Source organism: Apis florea, unplaced genomic scaffold, assembly GCF_048593485.1.
Source record: "Apis florea isolate Af1SG1 unplaced genomic scaffold, ASM4859348v1 contig_3068_pilon, whole genome shotgun sequence".
NCBI lineage: Eukaryota > Metazoa > Arthropoda > Insecta > Hymenoptera > Apidae > Apis > Apis florea.
The window spans coordinates 711249-726001 of record NW_028256700.1 but is presented as its reverse complement, the minus strand read 5'-3'; the positions used below and the strand labels follow the sequence as shown (position 1 = coordinate 726001).

At 43.6% G+C, this 14753-nt stretch overlaps 1 protein-coding gene and 1 long non-coding RNA gene across 2 annotated transcripts in view; both read left to right on the top strand.

Annotated features, from left to right (window-relative positions):
* Positions 1 to 11089, top strand: part of LOC100865533 (uncharacterized) — an 80979-nt gene extending 69890 nt beyond the window's left edge. The window contains 7 exon segments of the mRNA XM_086908260.1: positions 53 to 5517; positions 5520 to 7748; positions 7837 to 7953; positions 8207 to 8323; positions 8471 to 9226; positions 9428 to 9586; positions 9799 to 11089. Coding sequence (XP_086764386.1) covers positions 53 to 5517; positions 5520 to 7748; positions 7837 to 7953; positions 8207 to 8323; positions 8471 to 9226; positions 9428 to 9586; positions 9799 to 9927 — 8972 coding nt within the window. The 3' untranslated portion in view covers positions 9928 to 11089.
* A 1725-nt stretch (positions 11090 to 12814) lies between these two features.
* Positions 12815 to 13799, top strand: LOC147657603 (uncharacterized). Its single transcript, XR_015292121.1, has 2 exons — positions 12815 to 13119; positions 13584 to 13799. It is a non-coding gene; the product is annotated as an uncharacterized LOC147657603 (long non-coding RNA).
* The last annotated feature ends 954 nt before the right edge of the window (positions 13800 to 14753 follow it).

Here is a 14753-nt window from a genome sequence, read left to right as displayed (position 1 = left end):
AGTGGTGGTGGTGGTGGTGGTGGTGGTGGTGGTCACGCGTTGAAGGAGATAGCTCGCCACGAGAGGAAGGAGCGGGAGGAGAAGGAGCGAAGGGAGAAGGAGGAGGAGAGGAGGGAGAGGGAGCGGAGGGAGAGGGAGGAGAGGGAGAGGGAGAGGAGGGAGAGGGAGGAGAGCGAGGCGAAGGAGAGAAGGGAGAAGGAGCGGGCGGAGCGGGAGAGGAGGGAGAGGGAGGAGAGGGAGAGGCGGGAGCGGGAGGAGAGGGAGAGGAAGGAGCGGGAGTGCCGGGAGAAGCAGGAGAAGGAGAGGGCGAGGAAGGAGAGGGAGGAGCAGGAGAGGCGGGAGAAGGAGGAGCGGGAGAGACGGAGGGAGGAGAAGGAGAGGGCGGAGAGGGAGAGGAAGCGGGAGAGGGAGGAGAAGGAGAAGGAGAGGGAGAGGGAGAGGGAGAGGGTGGAGAGGGAGCGCAGGAAGGAGAAGGAGGAGCGGGAGCGGGCGGAGAGGGAGAGGAGGGAGAAGGAGGAGAGGGAGAGGGTGGAGCGGGAGAAGCACGAGCGGGAGAAGAGGCGGGAGCGCGAGGACCAGGAGAGGCGGGAGAAGGAGAAGTCGGAACGGGAGAAGAGGAGGGAGAGGGAGGAGAAGGAGAAGGAGAAGAGGAGTCGGGGGGAGGAGGAGGGCGGGAGGAGGCAACCCACCGAGAATCACGTTCATCAATCCTCGCAATCGCAAAATCAAATATCCCCTGCCCCGGTGTCGATCAAGCGGCGGTGCTCGTCCCAGGATGGGCCGGCCGAGGAGGACGCTAAACGGATGAAGATCTCCGAGGGGCACAGGAGGGACAGCAAAGACCGGCCTAGACAGTCGAATCGAAGGTCGGAGGATCGGAAACACCGGAACGATTCTCACAGATCGAGCAGGGAGAGCAGGGAGAGCCGCGACAGCAAGGAGAGCACTGGATCCGCGCAGGACAACGGCGGCAGGGAGCAGCAGCAGCAACAACACGGCGAGGCGAACAACAGGGAGAGTCAACGGGGAGAGAACAATCGGGAGTTGTCCAGCAAAGAGAAACAACGAAGCAAGAGGAATCGTTCGGAGAAGGAGTCGAGGGAACGAAGCCCGAGGGTGTCTCACGAGTCGGATAAAGAGTTCCTATCGAGACTGGACATCTCGAAGCGAAATGATACCAACTCGCCGAGCGAACAGACCACGATCGGTTCGAATCATTCGCGAGAAATGCAACAGCAACAACAGCAGCAGCAACAACAGCAGCAGCAGCAGCAGCAACAGTCTTCCATGAATCTGCACAGCGACGTGGACGATGGGCCTTTATCGACTCACGACATCCAGGCAAGGCATCCATCCGCCACCACGGACACGGACAGCGACGAGCCGAAAAAACACTCCATTTTCGACATCGTCGACGACGAGCCTGCCTACATCAGCATGTATGACAAGGTGAAGGCACGCTCGACCAAGAACATGCAGAAATTGGAGGAGGAGAAGCGGCAGGTACGATTGAAGGACAAGTTCTCGCAGTTGAAGCAGAGTCGAGCGAGGAGGGAGGAGAAGAAGCAGAGCACCTCGTGGGACGGCGACTCGGTGTCGAGCAAGGCTTTGACGGAGGACGAGGCCACCTCCGAATCCGACTCGGCCAGGGCCAAGTCTTTGTCGAGGAAGAGTTCCAGATCTCGTATTCACTCGGACACCAGCGAGGAGGAGGAGTCGTTCAACAACAAGATTCGAAAGGTGGTGAAGACCGAGAGGTTCTTGGAGAGCGACGTCGACCTCGGTTTCGCCGACACGGAGGAGAAACACAATTCTCTCGAAACGACGAACGTGGTCGTGGTGAATAGCGTCCACTCGAACGCGAAGGAAGAGCCCCGCACGTCGGACGACGACGAAAGAGTTCCTTTCCGTGGCAATCATCCGGCGATCGTGGTCAACAATCACGAGCGCGACTCCCGTAAAAAGTCGCACAAGAAGAAGCAAAAACGGCAAAAGAACTCGATATCGAACGATCAGGAGAACAGTTTGAAAACCGAGCCCTCCGAGGCCGTGGCCGAGCACAAGAACAAGTCCAACACCGTTGCAGCGAGCGGCGGTAACGTGGATTGCCGACCTAATCACACGTCCGAGTCCATCAACGTGTCCACGACCGCGACGTCCGCTGCGGGCACGCTCGAGAGCACGGAGGAGAGGATAAGATCGGACAAGAAACAACGGAACAAGAAGGACAAGAGGAGGGACAGGAACGGGGATGACAAAGCCAAAGCGAGGAGGAAGAGGTTGAACAGGCAGGAGGCTAGAGATTCGCAACGAATGGAGGACATATTCGGCCCGTTGTCGGACGACGTGGACGACGGCCCGTCCAACAACGCGCTCTTCAATCGGTTGGGTAACAACGCGTACGCCTCGGACAGCGACGGTGGGCACAGCCCTGGGTTGGACGTGGAGCGAGCGAGACGAAAGGCGGAGAAGAAGCGGCGCCACCAACCGGAGGACGAGAACAGCGTGGATCTGGCGGAGGCGGGGCGCGAGATCGAGGCGAAGCTTTTGGGCCTGCCCAACTCGCCGAAATCGGGCGTGGCTTGTACGGAGAGCAACGACCACGATGTGTTCCGGTTCACCGACGACAACGACAGCGTGGAACCGTCCACGCCGTCCGCTATCCCGGAGAAGGTGAAAGAGAAGAAGAAGAAGAGGAAAAAGTCGAAGGAAGAGCGCAGCCGGAAGGATTACCATCATCACCATCACCATCATCACCACCATCACGAGAAGAGCGGCGAGTTGCCTTATTTGGGAGCGGATCCAAGCCCTCCGAGGGCCAGCAGCCCGCTTGTATCGAAAACGATGTCGCCTACTTTACCTACGCCCAGGGACACCTTGCTGAGCCCCATTCCGAAGGTGGTGTCCAACGTGACGACGATGCCATCGATGACGCCTCCTCCCGTGGTTGGGAGCGGTATCCAATCGGGAAAAACGGAGAAGAAGAAGGACAAGTTTATACCAGGGTTCGGTATCGAGATCGACGAGACCATCCACGATAACGCGGTGAAGAGTATCTCGGAGCCGGAGGAGCGCGAGAGCAATTGTCAGTCGCGCGGCGGCAGGGAGGAAGCGGAGGTGAACGCGTCGACCACGCCACCCACGCAAACGGAGGACAAGCCACGAGTGGCGATCTCTCAGGAAGAGACGGAGGACGCGGTCGCTGCTCTGCTGGAGGAAACTTTCGGAGGATCGACGGAAGATTTCTCGTACGAGGGCGAGGAAGAAGACGCGGAAGCGGAGGACACGGTCGGAGCGACGGCCGAGGCGCCTCAAGAGGACGTCGAGGAGATGCAACAGGCCGTGGAAAGTCTGAACGCTTCGACGGGAGAGGGCGAGACCGATATGAAACCGGACACTCCTCAAAGCGAGCACGATCTGCAGATAGACACGGACACGGAAGAGGACCCGAATTACGAGACGTTCGATTTGACGCAACCGCCTAAAACGCCAGACATTCCATCGTTCTACAAATCGCCCACGAAAACCGTCAACGCTATCCCGCCTTCCCTGGCGGCGACCACAGAGAAGGCCATCGAATCGCGGATCTCGTCCATACCCGTGAAATCGCAGAGTCCACCTCCGCCAACCTCCGTGATCGCGCACTCGTGGAACTTGAACGAGAAGCCGCGAGAAATAGCGAAAACCGTGCAAGCGATGGAAAACGTGGAGACGAACGTGACCGCGGCCAGTCCGGAGATGATTAACACGCAGCAGGCGCGTCGAGCTTCCACCTCGCCACCTCCTCAATACAAACAGCCAGTCTTAGGTCCGTGCAGCGTACCGATTACCAGTGAAACTCCCAGAATAGCCGCGGTCAGCCCTAGACCACCACCGATCAGCGTGCAATCCTTGTACCAGAAACTGCCCGTTTCGCCGCAATCCCAGATGGTACCCATGCGACAAACTTCCCCCCGAATGCAGAACATCTCCGCCGTTTCGACGTCAGCCTCCTCGAATCAGACTCCTCTGCCGCCTCTAGTTCCATCCAGGATGCCACCCTTGGTTCCGTCGCAATTGTCGCCGAGAATCTTGCAACCGTTGTCGCCTAACGGGCAATGGTCTCGAAACTCGGCGCTCAGCCCGCACGTACCAAGCGTCGGTAAACCGTCTCCTCCGCCGGCAAGGATAGCGGTAAGCGTGCCCGTTTCAGCGCACAGACCGGAAACACCCGCGCAACAGATTTATTCCACGGCTGCCACCCAACAACCCGTCATTCAACACGCTCCCGGAATGAGAGCTCTGGCGCCTAGTCACCCGAGAGGAGGCTTGCCACCTCTCACGCTCAATATCCCGCACCGTCCTTACATGCCTGTACCACCGTTGGCTCCGGGTGTACAAGTGAAAAGCTCGAGGGATTCCACCCTGGGTGGGAAATCCGTGATTGAGACGTTGCTTCCGGTAAATCCTAACGAGCCCCCGCAGCGGCTCGAGGAACCGAAATTATCGCCAGCTGTCATTCCAGAGCCCACGAACAAGGCTTCCACCTCGCCCAAAGTTCCATCGCCGAATCAACCGCCCACGTATATTCCCGAGACGGCGAAGATCGAGATAAACGCCAGCACGTCGAGCCCCGTGTTCGGCAAACCGACCAGCATCTCGGCGGACACTTGCTCCTCCTTGTCGTCTAGAAATCAGAAACAAATTTCAGGCGCGATAACGACGGATGGTAATTTGTTGTCCCCGAGACAGAAGCAAGAAATTTCGAGCCTTCAACTTTTAACTACTCATGTGCCACGCTCCTCAACACCGAGCCCTGTGATAGTCAGTCATGGACAATCTCACCTGGTCCACAAGTCTGTGGTGCATACTATCGGTGCATCCACCGTTTCTTCGGCCAATCAGCCGTTGATCAAGACGGTTGTACCGATAGTTTCGCAACAGATCGCGTCCACGGTACCTGTTTCCGAGGAGAAATGCATCATCGCGCAGGCGTCGCTACCTCTTACCACGAGCAAGAGGCACTCGCCGATAATGCAGAGCAGTCAGTTGTCGAAGCCTCATATACCATTAGTATCCACGGTGTCGCAAGCCATTATCGCCAGAACCGTACCATCCACGGTATCGTCACCACCGATCAACAACGAGCAAACGACGGCCGACACCTGCGTGGAATCGCGTTTACCTCCGGAGCAAGAGCTCGAGGTGGATCCTGATGCGCAGATGGCGCAAACGGCGCAGCCCATGCAACTTACTCCGCCCATACAACCTACACAACCAATGGACGTTATAAAAGAAGAACCGGCCGAAATTTCGAAACGGGAAGACGACACCGCGATGAAAGAGGAATCGCGCAGCGAGGAGTCGGAACGTCCGTTGAATCAGCCGACAATCTGTACCAACGTGGACGTGAATAATCCTATCAAGGTAGAGTCACAGGATCTTGTCAAGTCGGAAAAATTATCGTGCGTACCGAAATGCGAGTCTAACGATAACAATCTTGTTGCCAAATTGGAAATCGAGCCCTCTTCGGTTCCTAAGTCAGAGTCCGCGAACAACATGAGATCAAGGAAGAGGAAACAGTGAAAGAGAACGAAGAAGGGGATATGGACGAGGAACCATTGGCGGAGGATCCGTTGAAAGAACCGAGCACGGATCCGCTTGCCATCGACGTGTCTAAGGAGGATCCAACGGATAGTAAGGAGGACAGTGATTATTGGTCGGCCAAAGAAGTGAATATCGAGAGCGTGATAAAGAAAGTGGACGCGTTGTGCGATGGCGAGGGGAACGAGGGCGACGAAGAGACGCAACATGATCAAAACACCAGTAACGAGGCGCAGGAGCAACCGAAATCCAACGAATCGGAATGGTTCAACGCCGAGGTAACGGAAACCGAGAGCAAGAAGAACTTTGCGGCGAACGACGATCAGGACGAAGGCGTGGAAACGTGTGAGAATGAATCGACCAAGAGTCGTCGTGGTAGGACAAAGAGCAGACGTGGAGGTGGTAGCCGGGGCGGGGTAACCACCAGGCGAAGCAGTAGAAATACCGCTACTGTGGTGCATAAACGAGGAGCGAGAACTCCTAGAGGGAGCAAGCATCACGTGGAGAAGAACAAATTACCAGCTGATGTTTACGAGTTCCACGACGACAGCGAGGAGGACAATGCCGGGCGGCCACGATTGATTCTCACCATCAAATCTCCAGTACCGAATTTGTCCGGACCCAATGCGCAACCAGCAACACCTATTGCCGCAGTGAAAGAAGTACCGCCTGAAGAGTTTGTCCCTCCAGCGGCGAACACGAGAAAGTCGAGGAGATTGGCCGAGAGAGATGGAATTAGGAACACGATCGACGATGTGATCGAAGATGTCGTTCGTGGCTCCGCGGTGAACAAGAATGTACTAGGAGGATCTGGGAATGTTCACGCTACAAGACGAAGCACCAGGCACAACAATTCGCCTCGCGTACAGGCCACGATGCAATTGGCCGAACCTAGAAAGTCGCCGAGAAGCGTGCGCGGTAAATCTGCGCGTAGAACATCCGAGAACGATGACGACGAAGAGTATCGCGAATTGATGAAGATGAAGGAAACGCCACCCATATCGCAAGAACTTCAAAATAAAGAGGAGAGTGTCCCGGTTCCGGATGAAACTTCAAAAACGGAAGAGGCCAGTCAACCTGTACCAGAACCAACTCAGAAACCAGTTTCTCATGAACCGATGACGCTGATAGATCCGGTGACTGGAATGTTGATACCGATGAGAGAGTCGGAGGAAGGTCAATACATTCCAGTTTCCACGACCTCTGGACAGACTGTAAACAGAAACGCGTGCGAGTCCAGAACTGCTCCAGCAATGATGGCGAATGCTGTTCCTAATACGAGTGGAGTGTTAAGACCGAAACCACCTCAACCGGAAAATCTAAGTATTTCCGAAGAGCCGAAAAAGGAACAAATTCAAGAACCGGGCCAAAATCAACAGATTCAGCCACAGACCAGCGTTATAACGAAACCGCAATCTCCGGTAGTTCAAGTAACCTCTACGGTCAGTATAATTCAATCAGCGACAACTTCCACCACCGTCACTTCTGTAGCTACAACAACGGTGGCGATGCCAACGACATCTACCTGCTCAACTCAATCGAAACCTACGAGCCTCAAGGCTCATGTATTAAATGCCAGTAAATTAGCTACACCGGTGCAACAACAAGTGGTGATCACGAAACCAGCAACTCCTAGCGTACCTAGCCAATCGGTTGTGCAGAACATCGTGAAATCCACTCAACCGATGCAAGGTCTACACTTACAAGTATCCAGTAACAGAGTGGTCTCGCCGAGTTTGAGTCCACGTAGCAAACAAACACCACAAATTAGCGCGGCGAATGGAAAAAGTCAAGGGCAGCCTATGTCACCGGTTCTCAACAACACTGGTGTTCCACCGAATCCGAAACAGCACCTTTTGCAAGCGGCCAAACAACAAACATCGGCGATAGTGAATCTTCCTTCTCAGAAATTACCCATGAACGTCCATCCAGCTAATGTAACTACAACATCTACCCCGAGAATACATCAACCTGTTTCCCAACCAACAGCATTAAAGGCTATTAATGGCCAGCCACATCCTCTGAATCCGAAGGCACATTTGCTGCAGGCGGTGGTGCCACCAATGGTCACAGGTGCGGTGGCCAGTCCACCTACTCAACCTCATTTGATGAATCCACAACCCGCTAATGTGAGCTGTTCGCGCCCTCCAGCACCAAAACCATCAGTAAGAATTTTTTGCTTTTATATGATATATAATAGGTTTGAGAATATAAAGTTAAGAGAAAAAAACTTAATTTCTATTTCGATTGTAGGTAACGGGAACGATGGAACCACCGAAAGTAGAAGTGTCGATGTCTGGCTGTATCATGGTTCCAACTGCGAGTCCTCAAGCTCGAGGAGTACCTATATCAACTTATGAAGGACCATTGGTAAGCATAATGCTCATAATTTATTATATTTATTATTTTAAATTATATATAAAAGTATTACAATTATACGTACATAATGTTTATTCGTGATCCATGCTTATTTTAATTTTGACTTAAATTAATTTGACTTCACCATAGTCAAGTGTCATATAATAATAAAAAAAAAAAAAGTTTGTGTGTAACTATATATATATATATTATGTATATTTAAAAAATGTCAACAAAATAACTAACTTGGCTTGGTTTTGGCTAGCATGGAAGTGCGGGTGCTACTCCATCACCAGGGGGCCAATATGGACTTGTCCCCCCACATCGATCCCAGAGTCCTCCATTGCCTCCACCTGCCCATCATCATACTAATGCTTCTCAGGTACTTACTATGCTAACTTTGTAGTTTTATTAAAATGTATCAGTATTTATTAAAATGTATAAAAAAACGTTTCCACCAAATCCAAAAAAAAAAAAAAATATACGAATACTGTGTCCATGACTTTATCCACAATATTCTCGTATCCAGGGTGACGTTGTAAACCACTTTGGAGGTCTGGCAAGAGGGGCAGAAATACCACCTCATTATATGCATCCGCAAATGCTGCAATATCAGTATCTACGTGCACAACAAGAGGCATTGACAGCTCCACGGATATATCACATTCAAGAAACTCGATCTCCTCATTTACCATTAGATCCTAAACTTGAAACAGGCATAGAGGACAGTCACAGCCCACCATTGGAATTGAGACGTAGTGCAAGAACACCTCAAGATCGAACTACTGATAGTCCTCAAGTAGCTCAAGTGTATATGATGCATGGAACAGTGAGATTACCACCACCACCACCGCAATATAATGCTGGAAGTAATCCATCTTTAACTGGTGCACCAGCAGCTGCCAGAGGCGGTTTTTACGAGCCTCCACCGGCGCATTTGCGCTCTCAATATCCTATCGCCGCCAGTGAAGCGCCAAGCGACAGAGCAATTACACCAGATAGGCCTAGAAAACACCAAGTAGTTACTCCACCTCATGCTTCTCAAGTGCCACCACAAGCAGACTCGTTTCAAATGTTATTGCAACGTTATCCAGTTATGTGGCAAGGACTATTGGCTCTTAAAAATGACCAAGCAGCAGTACAAATGCATTTCGTTTTTGGCAATCCCAATGTAGCAAGGGACAGTCTACCGTGCAATAGCGATGGCTCTACTCCACCATTGAGAATCGCCCAGAGAATGAGATTGGAACAAACTCAGGTCGAAGGAGTAGCGAGAAAGATGCAGGTATGTTTTCGAAAATTTTAATTTTAATTTAAATTTTAGATTGTGGATTGTGTTATAATGCATTATTTTTAATACACGTATCTAATGATATTTTAAAGTTAAAAAAAATCTTAAAGCAAAAATTAAAAAATAAATGACAATACGATATTGTTAAAATAAATTATTTGTTTCTAGCTAATTTATTATTTTTCATTGTTTCAGATGGATAATGAACACTGTATGCTTCTTGCACTTCCTTGTGGTCGAGATGAGGTAGACGTACTACAACAAAGCAAGAACCTCCAAACCGGATTTATAATGTATCTACAGCAAAAACAGGCTGCTGGAATTGTTAACATCGCTGCACCAGGATCACAACAAGTATGTAAAGATATAACCTGTATACATCTATTATAACATTTCTATCATCTATTATATATTTCTCTCGAGTTACTTATTAGTAATTTAATAGTAATTGATAGTCTATAAAATTATTTTAATAACAATTGTCGATAATTATAATATAATATAATCCAATAATATAAAAAAAATATCTTTCATAAAAATAAATACGTAATTGATTTTGTTTACAGCCTGCGTATGTAGTTCATATTTTCCCATCTTGTGACTTCGCAAACGAGAGCTTGGCGCGAATCGCGCCGGATTTGTTGCACCGTGTCGCAAAAATCGCTCATTTGCTCATCGTTATTGCCACCGTTTGAGGCCAACCAGTGATCTATTGGATTACAATCTATCTATACTTCTCGCCTTCACGCACTTGTAGGACACTTCGCACGTGGCATGAAGCCTGGAGTGTCCTCCCGACGAAGTGCAGTATCGTACAACAAACGATGAGAGTATTTCCGAGGGAATGAAAGGTTTCTCCTCTGGAGTTATATCAGTGACAATCAAACGGATTCTTTTGCGAATCGTGCCGACCTTCTAGATCGTAGGCCTAAAACGTAGGTACGGGGTTGTGTAACGTAGAGAGGCTAGCACGGTCAATGTACCAGCATCACCGAGCGTGTCTTTCTTCTCCAGTTTAATTTGCGATGACGAGTTTTATTCCTGATTATGGAATGACTCGCAGTTCGCTCATCACTGATGACGTTTGTGAGATCGACCGACATCACTCTTGGTCTTTCTGACAAGCGGATCAGGCACAACCCCAGCCCTTAGTGAAGACCTTCGATTGATAAAAAAAACCACGCGATGTCCTCACTGTGAAAAGAAAAGATTTAAGAGGAAAAAAAAAAAAAAAAAAAAGAAAAAGAAAAAAAAAAGAAGGAACCGAAAACTCACAAAACTCGTCCCTCCTCTAGGAAAACAGTAAAATAATATCTACCGTTACTCTAGATGGACAGTCGATTTCATAAGTAAAAGAATAGCAGAAGAAGATTAAAAAAAAAAAAAAACTAACGTACCCTACCACTATAATACACGAGCTATTTTAAGTAAGGCTTAGATATTAATGATACTGTATAAATTATAAGCGAGCCAGCGAGGGCATAACTACTGTGATTTTAATTATTTAACGATATATATCTGCGTAAAGACGAAGAAAACAAAAAAAGTAAAACATAAAATGGTGACCGATTCTGGTCCACGCGGTATGTGATGTGTTTTTTGTATAATACTGCTCTATATAAATACCTATGTATTATATTACCTGTAACAATAGTTGCTGCTGCCGCTGTTGCTGCTGCTGCTCGTATCGAACTAGAAAGTAAAGTTACAATCTAGATTTCTAGTTAAAAAAACATGCAAAAGGACTACCTAAAATAGTGTTTATCCTAGTGTAATATAATTTCTCATAGCAGGATGTAACATATTATTATCATTATTATCATCTTAGCACTATGTACATTATAAAAAAATTTTTAATATTCTTATTTTGATTCTTTATTACTATTATAATTATTATTCATTTTATTATTATTATTATTATTATTATTATTATTATTATTATTATTATTATTATTATTATTATTATTATCACCATCATTATCATCATCATCACCATCATTATCATCATCATCATTATCATCTTTATCATCACCATTATTATTATTATTATTATTATTATTATTATTATTATTATTATTATTATTATTATTATTATTATTATTTTTATTATTATTATTATTATTATTATTATCTTCATCATCATCATTATTCCTGTCATCATCATCACTAGGATGGCTATCATAATTATTATATTATCATTATTACTATTATTGTCATTATTGTGTTATTATTACTTATTATTAATTACTACTACCACTACTGCTACTACTACTATTACTACTATACTATTATCACCACTATTACTACTATTATTATTATCACTATTCTACTACTACTATTATCGCTGCTATCAATTATTATTAACGTTATTACATCAGGCTAGTTAGAACGTACCAATCAGCATATTAAAAAAAAAAAAGGAAGGGGGCTCAAAAGTATGTCATATTGGACGAACAAGATATAACAGTATGACCGATCTCATTGACCATTGACGTCGCCCCGTTCTGTACACTTCCATCCCCATTTCTCTTATCCTTTATCGCCTTCTGCGCGATGTGTCATAGACTCTTTAGCAATCGTATCGAGGATAATAATGCGCTTACGTGTATAGACCAGAAGTTATATTATATCACACGGAGCCGTGGATGAAAAAAAAAAACATTAAGTAATATAAAGAAACTTACCTATTTACGATATTATTGCTGCTGCGCATAGAGCGCATGCCTCTAGAGAATAACCTTATAAAAGTATTAGGGATGGTCAAAACATATTGTTTCTTGCGACCATGTTCAATTGATTCGAAACATCGATTATTTTAAATCGATTAAACGAATATTGTTGTGCACAGTTTTTCGTTTTTTTTCTTCTAATTTGTATGATATACAAAGCTTTGTAATTATTAATCAAATTTTAATTATTCATTTTTTTTCTATCGAATATCAAAATGATATATATAATGACCTGAATTGTATATTGATATTGTATTATATTTAGTGAATACATCTTCGGTTATTATCAGATTATTTTTAGTACTCGTAATGCGAACGATACATATTGTCCAAATCATACGCAATGTTCTGACAATCCCTAAGAATCGCGATTAATTTAAGGCAACGCGGATACTCGTGGAGCGTGTGCATGTACAGTGTAAAAGATGCGTTGTGCATATGTACAGTGTAGAGGTATAAGTGAGCGAGCGACGATGCGTTTAAAGAAAAAGCATATATATTACAGCTACGATTAAGTATACATAATAGGATGCGAACAAGATGCTCACGTCGCGGTTCATTTCGTTCGTTTCTACCATTTTATCTTGTACCATTTTTTTTGCTTTTTCATCCTTCCCCTCCTCTCTACATCTATCTTATATTTTTTCTTTCTTCGATATTTTTCTGCTCTTTTTCTGTTCCATTTAAAATAGTTTTATCTATGTATAGAAAAATCAATTTTCCGCGATGTGTGTATCTTATGCGTCGTGTCTTATCTATCTTGTAAAATATCTGTGAATATTATGATTTAGTTTCTTCCTATTATAGGCTACTGGTATACAAAAAATGTTTATGTTACTACTTACTTAAGAGAAAGAAATGTACAGATATCACCATTTTTGTTTTGTGTTTTACTGTAGTTATTGATAATTATATGGATATTAACGATAATAATAACTATGATTAAAAAAATTCAGCACGGCTCGACGCGTCATTTTTGAAACCCGTTAAAAAAAATGTGTGACGTTTAATTTATACGCGAGATTCATAATGGGGATGATTTATTGCTTACATGATTTATCGAATACAATGAAAAGAAGAAAACGACAAACATTAATGCGTTTATTATTATAAGTCTGTCATTTAGAAGTTTAGAAGCTGGACTTCATCATTCGAGAGGTAAAAAATAATATAATACGTGAAAATAATACAATTCGTAATTTATTCGAATCTTGTGTGATACATTATTACCATGTTTTCTATATTACTTCTTATGCAATACTCATACTGTCGCCTATTTAATAATTTTTAAATATTCGTTACGAAATTCAAATATAATTTATTATTATTATTATTTTTTTTTAATAAAAATAATTGATCGTATTAAATGCAAGCATACGAGGGCTGATAGAAATTAAAAATATTCCTTTTTCGATATATTAACAAATTTTGTTATCAAAAATATATGTAATACGTGGAATTATGAAATTAATTTTCGCCCTCTTTATAATGTCCACAGTATTAAGATGCATTTCTATATTATGCTGCTTGTAATTGGTTATAAAAATTTTTCATACTATTCATAAATAAAATATAAATTTTAAATTATAATTACACATATAATTGCATATTTGATGTTATAGATGAGACATCCAATATATTTTTGAGTCAGTGCAATTTGAGTATGAGAATCTTTGTTACAATTCTCGTGTCATATATGATGTTATCGATTTAGAATAAAACAATGAGCACTATGGACATAATAGAAGATAGACTATTAGATATGACATTTTATGCTATTTTTTTATTTTATGTTCTTAAATATCGATCTTGAAAAAGAAAACAGAACATTACTTGCACATTTTACGATTTCTTACATATTTCTATATATCACAATATTACCAAAAACAAACGTATGTACCTAAGAAAAAATTAATATCATCAGAATACAGTTCTCTGGAAACTATTCAAATTTTATTCGAAATATTTTTCAATATTATGAAAAATAAACGAGATATTTCAGATAAAAAGTTATGAAATATCCGGTATATTCTTGAAATCTCTAGAATTTAAAAAGTTGTGCAAAAATGTTCGATATTGCAAACAGATAACTCGTATTATAAAAAATAAGTATACAAAAAACAAAAAATATCTCTAGAATGAAAAAAAAAAAATGTTAAAAAAATGATTCAAAAGTGAAAAAAGATGGCAACTATAAGTATATAAATATTTCACAGGTAAGTATATCAAATTTTATAAAAAATTTTGTTTCGGAATTTTTAAAAAAATTTCTATTTTAATATTTTTGGATAAATTTTGCGTATCATCTCTTGTTAAGTTATATTATTTTGATACAAATTTCAATATTTAAATTTAAATATTTTAATTTTATATTAAGAAAATATAATTTGATAATAGAAGAAAAATAAAGATAAAATTGGCCATCAACATTTTTTTGAATACAAAAAATATTTTTCCAAAAATAGAATAAGATAGAGTGAGATTTATAAATTATCATCTTTTAGTTGTTTTTAGAAAAATGATTTTTAGTAAATATGATTTGAAGTATGATTTTAAGTATCTTTGACAAAGATGACGTTGGTAATCAATTCTTTTTCCATTATTTGTATTTTATTTGAGACAGTATTTAGAGATAGTGACTGATTCTTGAATTTTTTATACTGTTTCTATCTTTCTTTATTTAAATATTAATGAATGAACCTTCCTCCTTTATTTGAAAAATTTATTCATTATTCATTTGAAAAAAATTCAAATACATTATTATATTATTATTATTATTATAAAAATGAATT